Source organism: Ictalurus furcatus, chromosome 18 (genome assembly GCF_023375685.1).
Source record: "Ictalurus furcatus strain D&B chromosome 18, Billie_1.0, whole genome shotgun sequence".
Taxonomy (NCBI): Eukaryota; Metazoa; Chordata; class Actinopteri; order Siluriformes; family Ictaluridae; genus Ictalurus; species Ictalurus furcatus.
Genome location: NC_071272.1, coordinates 12147702 through 12169466, shown reverse-complemented (window position 1 = coordinate 12169466; position 21765 = coordinate 12147702). Strand labels below are relative to the sequence as shown.

Here is a 21765-nt window from a genome sequence, read left to right as displayed (position 1 = left end):
TTGATAATTTGGAATATTTGTGACTGTCCTCATCTCTGGTCCTGTGAATAACCACTATTCCTGATACCTATTTCTATCCCTTGTGTGTCAAATTTGCATATGTTTCATAACTTGCTCTTTTGTTTATTGATTCCTTCAGGATTCACCCCATGATGTCACTCCATCCCATTTCATCACTACCATGTCAGTATGCTGAACTGTCACTGACATTCAGCTGACCATCATTTTCACAGACATCATGCAGATAGAAACAAAATTAATAACACAGCTAACACATTAACGCTAGCATAGATTTATGTATCTGAAAAAAGGCAGAATTTTTTTTTTTAATTCATCACAAGGCTTTATTTGTTGACCATTACTTCCATTCATATCTCCTCATCAACTCTTTTTCTTTGTAATATGTTGTTTTCCATCAGAAACTGTACTTTCTGGACAATAAGTGTCTGCACTGTAAATCAGCACTGCTTGAAAGATGAAATAATGTATCAGGCGATTTTATTTAACGCACTGGGATGTTAGAGTAATATAGGTGCTTTCTAGTTTATTTAGTGTTACTGTAGTTCATCACTTTTGTTTCCAGAGCTCAAACCTTTGCTACGTTCCTTATCTAGAGGTGTACATCAGGACTGGAATCCCGTTGGAAAGAACAACAAAAGTATCAGGACTGGGCCGGTTTTTACGTTTGGGACTGGGTGGTCAGATAGACAGGTTCCAGGACAAAGATGGGCTATATTGATTACCATGGAAGCATATTTATCTCATTCATTCACTCATCTTCAATAACTGCTTTATTCTGTGCTGGGTCATTGTGTTGTTGTTGTTTTTTTTAGCCAAATAGACCAAGCTAATTTTGTCAGAAAATATGGCGGGGAGATGAGCTGCAACCAAAAATAACTGCTGCAGAAAGATGGGATTGATGGAATTTCTTTGGGAAGATTCATATTTCTAAACCAAGGGCCTCATTTATCTTTTAGTAAAGTTGTACGTAAATGTTTTTACACACAACTAAAAACGAATTCCCACCAGATTTACAGAAAGTTCAGTAATGTTTAAACTCCCATAAAGTACCAAGCACATTCACGGCACAGCTGATTTACATTTAGTGATGCTCCAAAACTTGAAAAAAGGCAACGAGAGCTCGCAAAAAGCCAGATGATGACTAAACTGCAAAAGAATACCTCCTAAACAGAGTGTGCGCCGTGTGCTCATGCATTGCAGTGAGTCGGCTCCCATAGACACACATTAACTCGACCTCATTTTATGGGGTGCAATTACTTTTGTCCCAAATGAATGGCTGGTCTTAGTATTAGTATTTGTCTTAATTTATGGATTTGTTTTGGATTCTTTCTTTCAAGTCATCCCTGCTGGAAAAAAACAATAGAAACCCGAACAGAATTTGTAATAGTTATAATTGTATTGAATTGAATTGAATTGTATTGGTTTCAGTGGGAAGAGTAATGGTTAACTGTAAAATCTCTACCTTTAATTTCTTGCTTTCTATTGGTGGCATGTTATGTCTAGTGAATACCATTAAGGACCAATAATGGTAATGGCAATGGTTTTAATGTTTAGCTGATGGTTTGTAATGGTATTTGTATTGGAAACCATTTGAATTTCTATGATGGTTTGTATTTTTTTTTCAGCAGGGATTAATGTGAAATGTACAAGTTTCACAGAACTGTTAAATGTGTGTGCGCAGTATAAATCGCTGAAAAAAGGTTCACATTACTAAGTTCTCAATGTTTACAAATGTAAAATACCACATTGTTTTGTGGAAATTTTCCTTTGAGTGAATAAATTCTGTCGTATTTTGTTTGATAAATGAGGCCCAAAATCCTCACTTTACAATGATTAATGCTGAACTTTTATAATTCACTCGTTAACCTACTGTGACTTTTGAGGTTCAAATATTACGTTAATGCCATGCTAAAAGTGTGTTTATCATAACCTTCCTGTTGTCCAGGTTTATAGTAAAAACACTAGTAAATAGGCACTTGCTACGGTGCAAAAGACACGTTTTATAGTCTGGAAAATGCGGTACGTTTTCTCCTCTCCTCTCTGCCTGTTACTCTTTCTGCCAAAGCAGTGAATTTCAGAAACTAACGCTCATGAATGTAGTCTGGCTTTCTCTTAGTCACCCATAAGCCGACCTCTTTCTAACCCCCCTGTCACACAGAGGGAGGGCTCAGAAAGAGAGGTTTTACTGAGAAAGACACTGTTGCCTGGGAGCAGAGCAGACCCACGGTCTGTTCGCTTTCCTTCCCGGCGGCACTCTCTGCCACGCAATGGAAGGGCTTCCCTGTAACAGCGCTGGAGCAGGAGCACATGAAGACTGGGTAAGGGTGGAGCTGGCGCATTAAAAATGCTCTGGCACAATTCATGGACTGTCGAGAATGTATAAGTTCTCCTTTGAGCTGTTGTAATGGGATAGCAATCTGACAACAACAATCAAAATAACAATCTAGCCCGCTTAAATCCAGAGCATTGCTAATGCCTCCTCTTCCCTTCCTAAGAATCCATGTCTTGCTTGGTAAAATCTGGTCACACTACATTTTTTTTCCCCTGAACATCACACAGCACAAGACAACAAAAAGGTCTTGTAGAAACAGGCACACAATCAGATCAGTTTTACTTTTATTTGATTTGATTTTTTTCTTTTTATTTTGAAAATTGACTCACGTTTCATTTCCTACAACCTCTGCCTCGCTGTCCCATTCTCACCACTGACGCTGACCCCGATTATTTTATTATCATTTCAAGAAACCGAGTAAACCTGGCAGTGTTAAAACTGAACGAGCAGGGCCTGTTGGACAAATTGAAAAACAAATGGTGGTACGACAAGGGCGAGTGCGGCAGCGGGGGAGGTGATTCCAAGGTCAGCCCCAGTATGAGCTATCCAGCGGGTAACCACCATGGTGGAGGGGTAACCGGCAACTACACATGCCAAACACTCCGGCTACACCCGTAGACCTGTACTCATGCAGTATGGGGCTGTATGCTAGAACCAATCTGGATCTGACAATGCATTAGCTTTCAAAAAGTATATAATAAACAATATTCTGATTGAATATTTTGATATATAGGTAAAAAAACAAAAGCAAAGATGACCCTTTCCGAGTGTTCCCCCTTTTGCCGGTTACCCAAAGTGATATAGTAATACACATCTTGCACTAGGGAGAAAGGCAGCAAAGCTAGATGGAGTATTAATGCATATCACTTTGGCACTGACACATTACTCAGACTTGTGATTAAGCTATTTTTTCCCTCTTTTTCAATCTAGCTGTAGACATGTAGAACACTAGTTCATATTTTATAGGTGTGTGTTTACTTAAATGCTGAATAACATAAGATAACATGGGTAATGTTATTTATGTTATTTCCCTGGTTGAAGAATCCCTGTAAACCTAGCGGTGTTGAAGCTCAATGAGCAGGCCGTCTTAGACAAACTGAAAAACAAATGGTGGTACGATAAAGGCGAGTGTGGAAGCAAGGACTCCGGAAGAAAGGTTAGTTCCCACATTGGTGCTTTGCCTCACTTTAGTGAACAGGCCTCAGACCTTAAACAAAAAGCCCACTCATCCCCCACCCCTAGTACACAGCAGCTGCCTGCACTCTGTCTCCAATCTGCCCTTTACCCAAATGCAATGAGCACGCACACACACACACACACACACAAACACCTTTAGGCTGTCTTCACTTATGTTAATGACATTTTGAAATACAGTAGGTAGGTGTGTGGGAGATAAGCACCTCAGTAAATGTAGCTATTTGCAGATTCACACCATGGAATGTTTAACCCTTATGTATGGTGCCTTCAAAATGACCCAGTGGCCTTCATTTGTATTCAGATACTCTGCCAGGAAGGAAGCCTAGCACAGAAAGAGGATTTCTATGTTAATACGTTGTTTATGAAAAGGTGCTAATATCTAAGCTTCTTTTCTGATAATACAGGATATTTCTTTTTCTGGTAATGCAGGAGATTACTAGAAAGTATGCTTATTTGCTTTTTAAAATCAGTGATTAGACTGTATGAATAAAACTCAACTGCCAGAAAAAACAGTTCACTAAGGGGAAATGACGCAGGATGCATAAAATAAAACCCAAAACGTTAACTTGCTTCTTTTGCTTTCTGGGGACTTAACAAATTTGACCTGTGAATTCATTAGTCATGATCTTGTGAGCTAATAGAAAAGTGTGCAAGACTGTGGTCTGTATCGTCAGTAAAAAATGGTGGTGCTACTCATTATTAAGTAGTGATTGCATTAGACTTAGGCTTAGCCATGCTGTTTTGTTTCTTACATCTTTTCTTGTTAGCATTGTTGTCACCTCAGATACTTATAATAATGGATGAAAAAAGAACATGGAAGTGTTTCAAATCAGTTGTATAGCTCCAGGTCCAATCTTAAGTCTCTGTACATGAGGGTTAAATAGTCTATAACCAAATTTGTCATTTAGATTGTGTTATGATATGTTATGATATTCATTTTGATCAAATTTAGCTGCCAATATTAAAACCAGACCCTTTTACAAATTCAGATATTAGTAAAGTGTCACTGAATAGTTGATGCCCATTGCCTACAAGCACTATTTATTTAATCAGAGCTGCCTACGCTTATTCCTGGAGATCTATGAACCTGCAGAGTTTTGTTTATACAACTCATACAACATACAACTCTATTATTTCAATGCTTCAGAAGACCTTTATTAGATCAGGTCCTTCATCTTTGTTTGTCGCTTAATTTATCTAAATAAATTAAATCTAAGATGACATATAATAGATTTACTAATGAGGATAATTCCAACCAGGTTACTTTGACCACACCTGCAAAGTTGTGTAAATGGATTACAGTAAATGGATTAAGTCATAATTGTGCACTTCTATGCTGGTTGGATAGGTCATATACCTGTACATTCATTGACCAAATTATTAGGAAAACAGTTGGACAATGGAAAATTTGAAAAAGACCAGGTGATGTTCTTCCCATCTACAGTTTTGGTGAGCCTGTGCCTACTGTAGCCTCTGATTCCTGTTCTTGGCTGATAGGAGTGCAACCTGATTTGGTCTTCTGCTGTTGTAGCAGAATCTACCTCAAGGTTCATTTACATTTACATTTATGGCATTTGGCAGATGACTTTATCTAGAGCGACTTACATTTATCTCATTTATACACCTGAGCAATTGAATGTTAAGGGCCTTGCCCAAGGGGCCAACAGTGGTAGCTTGGCAGTGCTGGGGCTTGAACTCTGTCCCTTGAACTCCTGACCTTCTGATCAGTAACCCAGAGCCTTTAACCACTGAGCCACCAGGTTCAATGTATGATATGCCAGAGATGCTTTTCTGCCTGCATACCTGCTTCTCAGTGAATGTTTTTAGTTTTTCATAATTTTTTATAAACTCTAGAGACTGTTGTGTGTGGGGAAAAAATCCCAGGAGACCAGCAGACCTATATATGCATGATTAAATGCATTGTACAGCTGCCACATGGTTGGATAATTGCAACAATGAGCAGGTGTACAGGTGTTCCTGATAAAGTGGTCGGTGAGTGTATATTGAGACACAGAACAATGATCGGTAAATTAATGATGGCTAATTAGAATGCTACTACTCAAATTATGCAACTGCCTTGCAACAATTCACCTTTGGCTATAGTTTCAATTACAATACATAAACAGTGCTCGGGTACAGAATAAAGTGAAAATCTGAACCTAAGCAGTGTCACAAACGGTGAGATACCAAATCCAGGTCATGAAATCTTCATATGAGTGCATACCTTATGTTATTTGTGCTTTCACTTGGTTTTTCACTTTCTCAAATTAGTATATTTGTGCCCATATTTTGGTTAACTGGTCTTTTCTGAAGAAAACGGTATGGTTTCATGGATAAACTTGGTTGAAATCGGTGTAGTGCAGTCGCAGTTAAAGACAGATCCAGAAAGAAAAACTTCTTAACTATATGTGCATATGAGTCTAATACCACTAATATCATGGGAGGTGATGGCAGTATGTCTTAATTAGGTCTTCATAACACATTCCAATACCAAAGTACGTTATAATTAAAAATCTCTATTCATAGCAGAGACTTATGGCGATGCTACCTAATTAAACTGAGCTGCAACCTGCTTATTCAGTTTTATCATTAAAATCACATGTACGTTTTAAAGGGGAGCACATATTAACCAAAATATGGCCATTATTAACTAATCTGAGAATTCTAAATAGGAAATTGAGGACAACGGAATCATGCATATGCATTACAATTCCTCAACCTCGATCTCATAGAATCAGAATCATTATATTCGCCATATACAATACTGTGCAAAAGTATTTTCACATGCAAAGAAATGCTGTAGAGCAAAGATGCCTTCGAAAATAAAGAAAACAAATGTTTCTACATTTAAAAAAATACTATAAAGAGCAGTAAACAGTAATAAATGAAACAAAATCAGTATTTGGTGAGATGACCCTTTGCTTTAAAAAAAAAAAAAAAAGAGTAGTCTCAGGTACAATTTGTGCAGTTTTATAAGGAAATAAACTAGTGAGTTTTACTGTGCATATTGCAGAACCAGCCACAGTTCTTCTGGAGTTTTTGACTGTCACATTTGCTTCTTATTTTTGCAGCAGAACGTCTGGGTTACACATGTAATCTTGTTCCCTGAGAAGGGAAAGAGACGTTGCATGAGCTTCACGCTGTGGGAAGTCTGTGTAAAATCACGCCTATTTATAGGCCTGCCATGTTCAGGTGACATTTTGCATGTATATAAAATGGCACCTTTAAACCACGTCATCAGCTTCTCTTTGTCTGATGCGCACAAATTACAGGTATACCCCAGGATGACAAAGCTACAGGGTTCTCAGGGTTCTCACATGCCAGAGGTTCCCTTTCAAAGGGAACTCAACTTCACGCTGTGGGAATAAGTATACCCACTCCATCATACTGAGGGTATGGCCTGTCACAGAGGCTCCACCTATAGGGGCGTGGCTTGGGTAACACTAATTGTAGAAGGAGCCAACCTCCAGGACTGTAGCTATTGCATAGTTTACTGGGTCTCACTGGTGTTCCTCACACCAGTATACAATTTTATCATGGATGGTGCTCTAGCATTTAACATGATCTCTACAACCTCGGTTGCTCAGTGATAGTGATACTAGCAGCAGATGTAGTATGATCTTGATGAACTCTTGCTAGAGCCTGTGGGAGCAGAGCGATCAGGGAGAAGGCGTTGTCGAGACGCTTCCTCAACTGCGGCATTGCAGGGCACAATCACATACACACACACACACACCCATTCATACACTACGGACACTTTAGACACGCCAATCAGCCTACCATGCATGTCTTGGACTGAGGGAGGAAACCGGAGCACCCGGAGGAGCGAACATGCAATCTCCGCACACACATGACCCCGGCAGGAATCGAACTCCGGACACTGGAGGTGTGAGGCGAACGTGCTAACCACTAAGCCACCGTGCACCCCACTCCCATACCATTCGCACAAAAAATGTGTGTATTCCTTTCTGTAATAACACGAGAGCAAGGAGTAGCAGTTTCTGAACTCTCTAAAGCTCATTCTGTTTGCACAGGATAGCGACAGAAGAGAAAAGAAATATATATATATACATTCCAAAAACTCTTCACTTCTCTCTATTTTCAATAGAAAATTATATATATATATGTAATTTTCTATTGAAAATAGAGAGAAGTGAAGAGTTTTTGGAATGTTCACACAGACAGCTGACATGTGGCTTGCGCTGAAGACAAAGAAAGCTGATGACGTGGTTTAAGGGTGCTGTTTTATAGAGAAATGCAACATCACCTGACCATGGTAGGCCTATAAATAGGTGTGATTTTACACAGACTTCAAATACCGGTCATGCGCTAGGGCACTTCCCACAGTGTGAAGTTCACATAATGTTGAGTTCCCTTTGAACGTGAACCCAGCAGTTTTCATTATTTTGTTTTACTCTTACGTATTTTACTACTTTCTTTACAGACTTTTTTCCTAAAATGTTTGGACATCTAACATGTTTTTGTATTGAGTCGATCTTTTAGAAGCCATAAAATAAAAACCTATAACAAAGTTTGTACTAAAAAAATGTCAAATATATTTTAGGGTGCATAAGACTTTTGCACAGTACTGTACATTTACATGTATTAGGATTTTTTTGTTGTTTGGTCACAACACTGACACATTCAACACAGTTTACAACACACAAAACGTCTGGGTTACGCATGTAACCCTGTTCCATGAGAATGGAACGAAACGTTGCGTATAGCATAACACTTGGGGAGCACCTCTCGCGCGCGACCAGCATCTGGAGCTTGTGTAAAATCATGCCTATTTTTAGGCCTGCCATGATCAGGTGACGTGGCAAGTAAGCGCGTCGCGTGATATAAATATGGCACCTGTTAACCGCGCCATCAGCCTCTATTATCTGAAGCGAAGAGGCAGTTCACAGGCCTGCCCTGGTATAACAAAGCTACGCAACGTCTCGTTCCCTTCTCAGGGAACAGGGTTACATGCGTAACCCAGATGTTCCCTTTCAAAGGGATCTTCGTCATTGCATTTAGCATAACACTATGGGAACGAGAATATCCACTCCATCATACCGAGGGTACGGCCTGTTCAAAAAGACCCAAGCCCGAGGGTCACTGCAAGACATTCGAACCCGGGGTGGAATGAATATCCAGGCTGTAATAACGAGTGAATGTGTGTGGCGTAGACCACCCTGCAGCAGCACACACATCCTGTAAGGATACCCCTTTGGACAAAGCCTTCGCGGAGGCGACCGCCGTAGTGGAATGAGCCCTTATGCCCAGAGGCGTAGCGAGACTGCGCGCCTCATATGCAATAGAGATTGCTTCCACTTTCCAATTACAGATGTGCTGCTTTGACTCAGCATCACTACTGTCACCACCAAAGCAGACCAGCAGCTGCTCCAACTTATGCCACTGGCCAGAGCGGTGGACGTAAGTACAGAGAGCCCTTACTGGACACAACAGGTGCATTCTCTCTTGTTCCAGTGTGGGAAATGGAGGAGAGCAGAAAGCCTGCAACACCACAGGGTGGGCAGCGGATGTAGGCACCTTAGGAATATAATCTGGCATAGGATACAGGAAGGCCTTGGCTAATCCAGGGGCAAAGTCAGGGCAGGAAGGGGCAACAGAGAGAGCTTGTAGATCTCCTACTTGCTTGAGAGATGTCAGGGCCAGCAGAAGAGCTACCTTTAGAGTCAGAAGCTTCTCAGAGGCTGACTCTAAGGGCTCAAATGGGGCTCCTGACAGACCTTCCAGGACCACAGAAAGGTCCCAGGAAGGTATGCGTGGCCTGCAGATGGGCCTCAGCCACCTGACATCATGAATAAACCTCGAAGTTAGAGGATGCTGCCCCACAGAGGCTCCATCAACAGGGGCGTGGCTGGCCGAAATGGCGGCCACGTAAACCTTGATTGTAGAAGGAGCCCACCCCGCTGAGAAATGTTCTTGTAAGAACTCCATGACTCTATCTATTGCGCAGTTAACTGGGTCTACAGTGGATCCCTGCAGATGGGAATCTTCCAAGGAGTGCCATCTAGCATGGATATTATCTCTGAGAACCATATTCAAGCTGGCCAATAAGGTGCTACTAGCAGCAGGCATAGACTGTCTTGGCGAACTCTCGCTAGAACTTGTGGGAGCAGAGCGATGGGGGGAAAAGCGTACAGATGTGACCTCGGCCACATGTGCACCATGGTGTCCAGCCCTAATTGTGCGGCAGGAGTGAGGGCAAACCACAGCGGGCCGTGTGTTGTCTCTTTGGAGGCGAACACATGCAATCCCGCTTGGCCAAACCTCGCCATATGGACTCCACCACTTGTGGATGGAGCCACCAATTCCTGGGCCTCAGCCCCTGCCACAACAGGATGTCTGCCCCCATATTCCCAGAATGTACATTGCACTCACTGACAAACTTTCCTTCTGCCCAGAGAAGAATTAGTTGCACCTGCCTGAACAGGGAACACGGACATAATCCATCCTGGTGGTCAATATATGAGACCACCGGTGTGTCGTCTGTAAACACATGGTGACCTCTCAATTGAGGAAGAAGGAATTTCAGTGCTAGAAATATGGCCCACATATCTAGGCAATTTATATGCCGCTCCAGATGAGGGCCGCACCAGAGACCGTGAGCTGGACAGCTGTCTAAGACTGCGCTCCAGCCTGTGAGGGAGGTGTCTGTCATTACCGTCTTCTGCTAAGGAGACACCCCTAGAGTGTGACCCAAGGCTAGAAACCAGGGACACTCAAATTCTCAGAGCACATAGGCATTGCCGTGTGACACTGATTATTCTCAGAGGTTTTGTCCAAGGACGAACCCCCAACTTCTGAGCCACCACTGAACGGTCTCCTGTTCAATAGGCCCATAAGCACCAATAGTGTCCCAAGATCCAGCTTTATCTTGCTCAGTGTTGATAGGATTGACCCTACACATGTTGGGGATAGAAACGCCCTCATCGTAGTAGAATCCTTATAACCCCTTGTCCACTGCACTGGGGAAAGCATATTTTTCTGGAGCCCCAAGCTCTTCATGTGGGTGAGAACAACATCTCGATGTTGAACAGTCATCCAGTTTAATTTAATTTAGTACACGGATGCCCTGGAGTCACAATGGAGCCAGAGTGACATCCATGCACTTTGTGAAGGTGCGAAGGGATAAAGCTAGCAATATTTCTATGTGGAAATATGCACCTTTTAGATCTATTGTCACAAACCAGTCCTCAAACTGAATCTGTGGAACAATAAGTTTGGGCATCAGCACCTTGAACCAGTATGTCCGAAGAGTACAGTTCAGATGACGCAGATCTAAAATTGGCCGCATACTCCTATTTTTTGCGGACCAGGAAATAACGGCTGTAAAAACCTCCCTCCCTCAGGGAACGGGGTACATGTTCTATGGCTCCTTTGTCCAAGAGGGATCTTACTTCCTGCGCTAACGTCGGGCTCTGGTCTGTGCTGACTACTGTGGTGAGCACACCTCTGAACCGGGGGGGTCGAGCTATAAACTGGACCCGGTAACCCGTTTCTACATTAGACAGAACCCATGGAGACACATTTGGCAGTAGTTACCATGCTGCCAGATGGTCTTTTAGTGACGTTAACTATTCCACATTCTATTGGAGGGAAAGCATCAGATTTTCGTTGCCCTGTGACAGCTCGCTGACCAGAGAACACAGTAATCTTGGGACAGCCTTGACTAGGGGAGGCCCTACAGTAGCACTGAGGGCTAACTGCCCTAACAACCTCATGTCCCCTGATACGTCCCTCCACGGTCCCTCAGGACCGCTCTTCTTTGCTTGGCCTTTATGACCATTCTCAGATCAGGCTTAGAAGCAGGCCGCGACTGTGGCCGCCCGGTTCCCCTGGCTGTCTGCGGGGGTTGGCAGGCTGACGTACTTGCCTTCTGAGTCTCCCTCGCACTAGTGCTGGCCCGGGCTCCACTCGTGGATGTCCGGGTGAACTCAACACAACAGGGAAGGAACTGGCTAAATGCCGCCATATGTCGAGCACACTCAGCAGGTCTGCTTGGTAGGCCTGCAACACTGTCATTGTCTGCAGTGACCCACAAGCAAGACTACTACTGCGTAGGGCTTGCCCACCAATGCCACAGTGGCCTTACACAGTGGCTTGGATGGCAAAGCCGGTCCCCCTAATTACCTGCCATCAATGGAGAGAGGTAGCTCGCAAGCGCCTCCTCCACCTTCAGCATAGCTAAATAGCCATGCCGTTCATTCCCCACAATGGCCGAATAATCCAATATCGTGGGGTTGTAAATACGGCTTATGCATGGTTTTCCCCCAGAAGCCTGATATTTTGTCAAGCACTTCTGGAAGAAAGGGGAGTTTCTGCAGTGTGAGGCATTTACTTTCACTGGGGGAAAAAAGGCTCATCCAGCCTTAGTAATCACTTCAAGCAGCTCTTTATATGCTGCTCTCAGTTTTTAGCACATCCTTCTGGCTCCTCGGAGTCAGAGAGGAATTATTACCATTATTTTTGTGTGTGTTTTTTTTCTTCCCTTTTTGGCTTTCCATAGCGGAAGAAGGAGCCGCGACGCGAGCTCCAAAATCCAGCGTAGAGCTGAACCCGGAAGACAGAGCAAGAGAGAGCAGCGCTCGTCCCCGGCTCCTCCATAAGAGATCCCCCGAACCTGAGACGGCTAGCTGCCTCAGCCGTGGCCAGCCCAGATCCGTGAGGCTCTGAAACCCAACTCGCTTCGGCTTCCGAGAATAGCGCGAGTCGAGAGGCAAGCTGCTTAATGTAGGCATTACCATGCGCAGCCTCTCGTGGCTGCCATCGCATGCTACACCCTAGACACTTCACCCAGAAAGTGTGCACTATTCCCCGTGATGAAACGGGAGTAAGCCGTAACACATTTCCTGAATTCTCTCACTCATATTTTTCTCTCTCGCTCATTCCTTTTTTTTTCTTCTCTTTTTTTTTTAAAGGGATAGAAAAGTTCTGAGATTTTGAGAAAAGATATCAAGGAAATGAAGCGTCTTTTTGTTTCTTTACACAAACAACTGACATGCAGTCTTTCGCTGAAGATAATAAAGGCTGATGGCGCGGTTCAGAGGTGCCATATTTATATCACACGACGTGCTTAATTACCACGTCACCTGATCATGGCAGGCCTATAAATAGGCATGATTTTACACAAGCTTCAGATGATGGTCGCACTCGAGAAGCGCTCCCATAGTGTTATGCTAAACGCAACGTCGAAGTTCCCTTTGAATGGGAACAATTACCATCTTAATATCCAAATATTGTAACGAGTTAAATTTGTGCCAAAAATGTTGAAAATAACTTTGCAAGAAATTAACAAATATACAACGAGAAGGAATAAAAACACTCTAAAACTGAAAACAGTGGAAAAAATGTAACATGGGTCCTGTTTACACTTGGTCAGTTCATGCGTTTTCTCTGATCGGATAGCTAACTGATTTGTTAAAACGGTTCCATTTACACTTGGCCACATAATGCGTTTCAGCTAAATGGATATGAATCCGATCTCCTATTCCCACGCAAAATGCAAATATACATTTCTGCTGAACTGAGATGGCAGCCACCGTTATTTTGCTCTATTTGGGTTTGCGAATGCAGTTGAAAAGAAAATGAAAATGCTTGCTACAACGCTTACGCAACAAAAGGCAGCACTATGTGCAGCATTTTTGCTGTCGGCAGTACTAAACTTTAAAACCTAGCGAGATACCTGGATGAAAGCTTGGAGCCAACATTGGTGGGAAAATATAATGCTGGCTTCTTTTACAAAACAAAACTGGCTATCCAGTTTCCGAAAGGGGAGCCGGACCTTCGATTATCTTTGTGCCAGCCTGCAAAGCAATTTAATGAGGAGGCACACTCGTCTCCGTCAGGCTATACCGGTCCATACTTCCGTTTGGGAGGAGAAAAGCGCTGACGTATGTGGTTTCATAAACCAGATGCATTTAGACTTGTCCAGTTTTGTCTGGAATGTGTCCCAGACCACCTCCTGATGTGGTTTGAGCGATCGGATTTAAATCCGTCTCGAATGCATTTCGGAAGTTGTTTATACCTGGTCTTTTCCCAATCGGATATCTAACCAATCAGAGAAAACACATGAAGTGAACAGGTGTAAACAGGCTCATGGTCTTCAAATAAACTGCATTCTTTGTTAACAGTTTTCTAAGCTTCGTTTTCGCTAATCATGGTTTATGAATGCGCTGCCAGAGTTTTCATTTATGCTTTCAAACTTTTCGTTTACGCTCTGCAAGTTTACATTTGCCATTCTGGCACAAATCTCACGTGTAGGTGGGGCTTAACCACTCCATGACCTGGAAGTAGAGACTTCAGTGATGCTAATTTTGGAGAGTGCTCTGGATGCGGTTCTCTGTATAGTTATAGAGTTTGTACTTTTTAGTGGAAATTACTTACTTACATATTAGTTCATAATTAATATTTGAGGTTGGCGAATGGAAAAGTGAAAAGTTTGAATACATAAATGAAAACTCTGGCAGCGCATTCATAAACCATGATTAGTGAAAACTAAGCTTAGAAAACTGTTAACAAAGAATGCTATTTATTTGCATAATACTTTTAAGCAAATTAAACTATATTTTAATACTAAAGAAAATAGCACGATGCCTCTAAGGGCATATCTATTTGTCATCTATTTGTCAAGTCTATTATACATCTATATGTCAAGTCTATTATACATCTATTTGTCAAGTCAGAATCAGGAAATTTGGTACTTGTTGTTTGCTATTTGGTTTGGTTTGGTTTCACACATAACTAAATGAAGCAAATAGCAAAATGTTGGCTGATGTGCCCCTATGTATAGGGCTGAAAACATACTCATAACACTTTTTTTTCATTAGTCATAGATATAATGTCGGAAATGTAAATAATAGCCTACAAAAACGAGTATTTCCACCATTTCAAGTTTAAGGGGAGTACAGAAGCGAGTAATAAATAATATTGCCAGTTGTGCAGTTGAAACAGTTTGCCTGCAGCTGCAAAACTCAGCTGAATTTTGTGTCACATCCAGGGTTTATGTTTGCCTTTTTGTTTGTCGATCCAAATAGCAATAAATCACCATGAAAGCACCCTAACAGTGTGATCTGATCTTGCTTACAATGAGTAAGCCTGCTCCCAAGCAGGTTTGAACTTCTGGACTTCTTGTTCTGGCAACAGCTTCAAGGAAAAGAAAATCCAGGATCATGTCAAACCATCAACAATCCAATCGGGCTAACTCAGTAATCTGTGTACAAAGGAACAGGGCCAGGGTGTGTTAGATTCTGGCTTGAACTAAACTCTGCAGGGTGCTGAAGCTCCTGGGGCAGGTTTGGGCAGCTATGCTTAAATTATTAAATGGGTTCTAATGTCAAATCCTGTGAAGCTTATCAGGTGCACTATTCAAGTCTATTCAAGTCTGATCATCATTTAGGATCAGATCCATGCACATACGAGTAAATGACAGTTTGGAGAGTAACGTGTCGCTGTGAATTCCCCGTCACTTGATTGCTTTTCCCCAGAGAGATCGGTAATGCTATCTATCCTTGTCCATGTTTTATGGTGCCTTGTGTAAGTATTCACACTCTTAAACTTTTCCACATTTTGTCCACTCGACTGGACTTAATTGGAATTATATATCATGAGTCTAGAAAAATAATCCATAATATCGAGAGAAAGTATTTAGGCTCATTGCTGTGAAATCCCTAAAATTTGTACTCGTGCAAAAACTTGCCATTAGAATTCAAATAATTAGTTACATGTCTAGTCTGTGTGCAGTTAAAGTGTCACATGATCGAAGTATATACACTGGTTTCTGGAGGGCCCTATATTATGTTGGAGAACATACCAACAAACAGCATCATGAAGACCAAGGAGCTACACTATATGGTTAAAGGTATGTGGACACACAACCATAACAATCATATGTACTTTTTTGTCCACACCTTTGCTACTATAACAGACGTATACAGGATCTCACAAAAGTGAGTACACCCCTCACGTTTTTGTAAATATTTGATTATATTTTTTCATGTGACAACACTGAAGAAATGACACTTTGCTTCAGTGTAAAGTAGTGAGTGTACTTCTTGTATAACAGTGTAAATTTTCTGTCCCCTCAAAATAACTCAACACACAGCCATTAATGTCTAAACCGCTGGCAACAAAAGTGAGTGCACCCCTAAGTGAAAATGTCTAAATTGGGCCCAAAGTGTCAATATTTTGTGTGGCCACCATTATTTTCCAGCACCTGCCTTAACCCTCTTCGGTATGGAGATCACCAGAGCTTCACAGGTTGCCACTGGAGTCCTCTTCCACTCCTCCATGATGACATCATGGAGCTGGTGGATGTTAGAGACCTTGTGCTCCTCCACCTTCCATTTGAGGATGCCCCACAGATGCTCAATAGGGTTTAGTCCATTACCTTCACCCTCATCTTCTTTAGCAAGGCAGTGGTTGTCTTGGAGGTGTGTTTGGGGTCGTTATCATGCTGGAAGACTACCCTAAGGCCCAGTCTCCGAAGGGAGGGGATCATGCTCTGCTTCAGTATGACACAGTACATGTTGGCATTCATGGTTCCCTCAATGAACTGTAGCTCCCCAGTGCCAGCAGCACTCATGCAGCCCCAGACCATGACACTCCCACCACCATGCTTGACTGTAGGCAAGACACACTTGTCTTTGTACTCCTCACCTGGTTGCCGCCACAAACGCTTGACACCATCTGAACCAAATACGTTTATCTTGGTCTCATCAGACCACAGGACATGGTTCCAGTAATCTATGTCCTTAGTCTGCTTGTCTTCAGCAAACTGTATGCGGGCTTTCTTGTGCATCATCTTTAGAAGAGACTTCCTTCTGGGACGACAGCCATGCAGACCAGTTTAATGCAGTGTGTGGCATATGGTCTGAGCATTGACAGGCTGACCCCCCACCACTTCAACCTCTGCAGCAATGCTGGCAGCACTCATACGTCTATTTCCCAAAGACAACCTCTGGATATGACGCTGAGCACGTGCAATCAACTTCTTTGGTCGACCATGGCGAGGCCTGTTCTGAGTGGAACCTGTCCTGTTAAACTGCTGTATGGTCTTGGCCATACAGCAGTTATGGTCTTGGCTGCAGCTCAGTGTCAGGGCCTTGGCAATCTTCATATAGCCTAGGCAATCTTTATGTAGAGCAACAATTATTTTTTTCAGATCCTTAGCAAGTTCTTTGCCATGAGGTGCCATGTTGAACTTCCAGTGACTAGTATGAGGGAGTGTGAGAGCGATGACACCAAACTTAACACACCTCCTCCCCATTCACACCTGAGACCTTGTAACACTAACAAGTCACATGACACCAGGGAGGGAAAATGGCTAATTGGGCCCAATTTGGACATTTTCACTTAGGGGTGTACTCACTTTTGTTGCCAGCGGTTTAGACATTAATGGCTGTGTGTTGAGTTATTTTGCGGGGACAGCAAATTTACACTGTTACCCATCGGTACACTCACTACTTTACATTGTAGCAAAGTGTCATTTCTTCAGTGTTGTCACATTAAAAGATATAATCAAATATTTACAAAAATGTGAGGGGTGTACTCACTTTTATGAGATACTGTATATGGGTGTGATGGTCAGGTGTCCACAAACCTTTTGTCCATATAGTATATTCTGGAAAAGATCTAGAAAAGTATCAATCACAGTTTGTTTGTAAAAATAAATAAATCCCAAACTCTGAACATCCTACATATCGTGAAAAAATGAAAGAATATGGCACAGGAGGCTGTCCACCAAAAGTCAGTGGTCAGGTAAGAAGGGCATTAGACTGAGAAACAACCACTTCAGTATTATGGGCTATTTTGTGTAGATTCATGATATATAATCCCAACTGGGTCCATTTTTAGTTCTTACAAAATGTCTGAGCGTTCAAGTGGGGTGAATACTTATGCCAGCCACTATAAAAGCAATGTGCATGCTGTTGGATGAGCCCACAGTATGGCCAGAGAAACTCATGCATGCCACTGATTTCTGCCTCCCCAGTGTAATGTCATGGCCACCATCATGGGGACAGAGAAAGTGCTCCACAGGCCATAGCTTACGTATGAGACATTATACAGTATGCTGTAACTCACAATTCCCAAGTCCTATAGAAGGATTCCTCTCACGTACTGTATGTACTTCAAACGTAGAGGCTGCTTATATTGTAAAATGGAGAGATGTTTTAATTGTTTCTATGATAGATGTTTTTAATCTAAGTATGCAGAAAGAATAAATAGATCAAACTGCCATGTTCTGGAGAGTGATATGTGTTATTCCATCTTGTGACTTGTGCATGAGTCTGTCTGCATGCTTTAGAAAGTGTTTACTAGATCATTTTATTGCTGCTAGTAATTTATTACAATTTGTAAATATTAAATTGTACAGATTTAAAGACAATATGTATTATATTGTAGTATAGTACTACTGTATATACTATATTGTGTCTCAAAACAATATTTTTCCTTTTATGTGTTTATGGATTATATTTGCTAGCCTAAGTAAGAGAAATGTACTTTGGTGAATGCATGGGTGTATCTGTGTGTGTGCGTGTGTGTGTGTGTGTATGTGCATGTGCGTGTCAGTGAGTGTGCTGTATATGTATTAGTTTCTGATTGTATTCTCTGTGCTGTTCAGGATAAGACCAGCGCCCTGAGCCTCAGTAATGTGGCAGGGGTTTTCTACATCCTGATTGGAGGACTGGGGCTGGCCATGCTGGTGGCCTTGGTCGAGTTTTGTTACAAATCCAGAATCCAGTCTCGGAGAATGAAGGTGTGTGAAAAATACAGTGTTACATCCATCCATCTTCCATACCGCTTATCCTACACAGGGTCATGGGGAGCCTGGAGCCTGTCCCAGATAATTCAGGGCACAAGGCGGGGGAGACCATGGTTATCCCTTTGCAGGGCGCACACTACGGACAATTTGGAAATGCCAATTAATGAATGTCTTTGGACTTGGGGAGGAAAGCAGAGTACCTGAAGGAAACCCCTGAACATGCAAGCTCTGCGCACACAGGGCAGAGGTGGGATTCGAACCTCCAACCCCAGAGGTGCGAGGCAAACATGCTAAACACTAAGCCACCATGCCCCCTACCTGCAAGATTCTGTGCATTATGCAGCTGCCACATGATTGGCTGATTAAATAACTGCATCAGGGATATAGGTATTCCTAATAACATGGCAGGTGAGTGTATATATAGTAGAAAATGTCAAAATTTCACATGAAGGTTGTTCCCAGGCCACCACTAATATTGTCTCAATTATTAGTGATACAGCTATTTATGGAAATGCCTTTATCAGCTTGAGGATCCTTCTAATGGCAGGTGTGTGTGCACAGCTAGATGTGTTAATATAACATTGTGGTAATGTGACAGGGACTATAATCACCTTTTTCATATTTACAAAGAGAACACATTTTAATATTAATATTTACTTTGTTAATATCAGACTAAAATGATGTTCGTGTTTGTGATGTGTTTTTTAAGGAAGCCTGAACATAATCTCTGGAATATGAATGTAAGAGAAATTGAGAAAGTTAGACTAGACTTCTTTACACTTTAGTACCTAGCCACATAGCTTACCAAGCTAATGGCTATTGTATTGCCAAAAACAGTGGCTAGCAATGTGGCTAGCAATATGGCTAGCAAACTTGCTTACATTAGATTAGCTGTTATATTTTGTAAAACAGTAGCAAATGTTGCTAGCAAACTTGCTTACATTAGGCTAACAGTTACAGTTTGTAAACCATTAGCCAAGGTTGCTAGCAAACATGCTTACTTTAAGCTAACTCTTACATTTTGAAAAAACAGTAGTTAAGGTTGCTAGAAAGTTAGCTAATATTATGTTAATTATTATTTAATCTTAATTAGAACCAGAACTGCTAGTAATATAAACCAGATTTGCTAGTAAATATAAGGCTATTATGAAGCGTAAACCAGTTGCTACCATAGCAAGCATTGGCCCTCCAAAGTCCCTGATTAATGTGATAAAGAGGGATGAAGCTACCGATCAGGGATTAGCAATGACTAAAGTGAATCCAAACAGTATAAATGTCTGTTTTTACCTGAATGCACATATCTTTTGTCTTTTATTTTTGTCTAGGTAAAATAGCCTCTTCTAATCTTGTTTATCCCAATTTATTTTCACTAGGACACAGAATATATACTCTGATATTGAGCTTCAGCCAAAGTAATTCTCAATTCACAGGCAATTCCTCCCGTTTTTTTCGATGCCAGATATTCTAGTGTGAACATTCGGAATAAGGATCCCCTCCAACATCCATATCTTGGATGAAGTTCATCAGTGTGAAATATGCACCGTGATTATAAGAGCGTGACCGCCCTCCTTCTCAAGACAGGGTGTTAGTAGGAAAGAGGTAACAGTAGGCGAGTGTGATATAGAAAGCCTCCTGCTGTGAGTTTTTTTTCTAATCATGCACACTTCCTTCAAATGCTTCTCAGCCATCGGCAAAAAAAAAGCCACAGTTACAAATTTAGATTCAATTACCAGTGGAACCATGTGGTGAATCATAAATTTATTTTCGGCCATAAAAATGCCATTTTCTGTGTATGTAGTAGTGTCCATTTATGAAAACACTTTCTTATTCCCCAATATTCAACATCAGCAATTAGTGGTGTGCTTAACAAATCATTTTAATAATATGTTTTAATTTGGTGAATTTAATTACACTGCTCTATCATTAACTAGAATGTTGTCAGTTACCTTTATCATACCCTGTATCCTCTCAGAATCCGTTAGACACGCTTTACTTGAACCTAACATCCACGCAACTGCCTTATAAGGAATAAAAAATGAAAGGGTATACTGTTATAGGAAAATACATTTGAAGTTGATTATTTTTTGATAAAAGCATGACTCATAGTCTTTTATTCCTCTTATACTTCAGCAATTATACTACTACATCAGCACTAGCAATTTTTTTATTTATTAAAAATGCCATGACATATTTTTTATTCGTTTATAGTGACATCTAATGTTGCGGAACATCTATGAAACAAGTTCTTGTTATCACTGTACATTATAGCATTTATGAACATTTATTTTACTCACCAGAGACTATTTTTTCTACGTTACTGAGAATCCACAAGGCCCTCAGTCATGAAGACTTTCACATGGTGGAAAACTTAGTTACAGTACAGCTTTACCCCTGAATGTTACACAGCACTGACAGTGAAGACTTCTTCCATAAATGCTAAATATATTGTCACAAAAAAGTTCACCATATCAACACATTGTTTAATCTGTTAATGTGGATTGTACACTATACAAGTCCCTGAATAAGTTGTTACCATTAGAAACAATAATGTATTAGAACAAGTGCATTAATTAATATATGCCTGTGATTTTCCTCACAGCAGGAATTATCGCAGTTAAACAACACCTTTTGATCAATGAGAATTGAGACTTCAAGAGTGCTGAGGTATAAGTTTCGAATATCACTGTCAGAAATCTCTACTCCTAGAAGGCCAATTGGACTGCATCAGCTATGGAAACATTATCCTCTCTGATGCAGTGAAGTGTGCTGGATTTGAATTTGAAGCCCAACAGCCACATCATTAGCTCCTGTTTGAAGCCTTCAGGGTTTCATTATGTGAAACTAATGCCGGAGTGAGTGGCTTCCCAGCTAGCATCATTTCTTTTATTGTTCTAATTGTTTTCTATCTGCTGAATTATTGTGCAAGGCTGCCATATTGACAGACGTATAGAACTCAAGTGAGGCATACATTTCCACCATAGTGTAGCTTGTGGATATACCGCTTCGAGTGACAATTGACCCTGGTTTAGACCTTGTTTTCTCCAATAGATTTGATGCATTCAGTTTAATCAAAAGATAAATCTGGATTTGGTGTAACAAACGTGCTTGTGGTCTGTCTCTTGTAGCAAATCATCGACGCAGCAATGTTGGGTTCCAGCCTGAGCCGCATGGGCAGCGGAGGGGAGAACGGCCGTGTGGTGGCTCACGATTTTCCCAAAGCAGCACAGACTCTGCCCTGCATGGGCCAAGCAGCGGGCATGGGCATGAACACCAGCGGTATGTAGATGGGCCTGCCTCACTGAGGGACAGAGCAACAAAAAATGTGGAAGACGCATAAAAATAGATGTGAACTTCAGCCAAAAGGACTTACTCATTACACACTCTGGACTCACGATGAGAGAACAGAAGGGGCAGAAATCCTTTTTCTAATAGACGTTTG

At 41.6% G+C, this 21765-nt stretch overlaps 1 protein-coding gene across 4 annotated transcripts in view; it reads left to right on the top strand.

Moving 5' to 3' along the window:
* gria1b (glutamate receptor, ionotropic, AMPA 1b) overlaps positions 1 to 21765 on the top strand; it is a 101236-nt gene extending 79471 nt beyond the window's left edge. The window contains exons 14-16 of one of the 4 annotated variants that reach the window (XM_053648062.1): positions 3395 to 3509; positions 18186 to 18320; positions 21452 to 21765. In XM_053648062.1, the coding sequence (XP_053504037.1) occupies positions 3395 to 3509; positions 18186 to 18320; positions 21452 to 21610 (409 nt within the window). In that variant the 3' untranslated portion in view covers positions 21611 to 21765. Of the gene's footprint in view, positions 1 to 139; positions 1736 to 2763; positions 2879 to 3394; positions 3510 to 18185; positions 18321 to 21451 lie in introns of those variants that run through there. The other 3 variants (XM_053648059.1, XM_053648061.1, XM_053648060.1) reach the window with 3 other exon arrangements.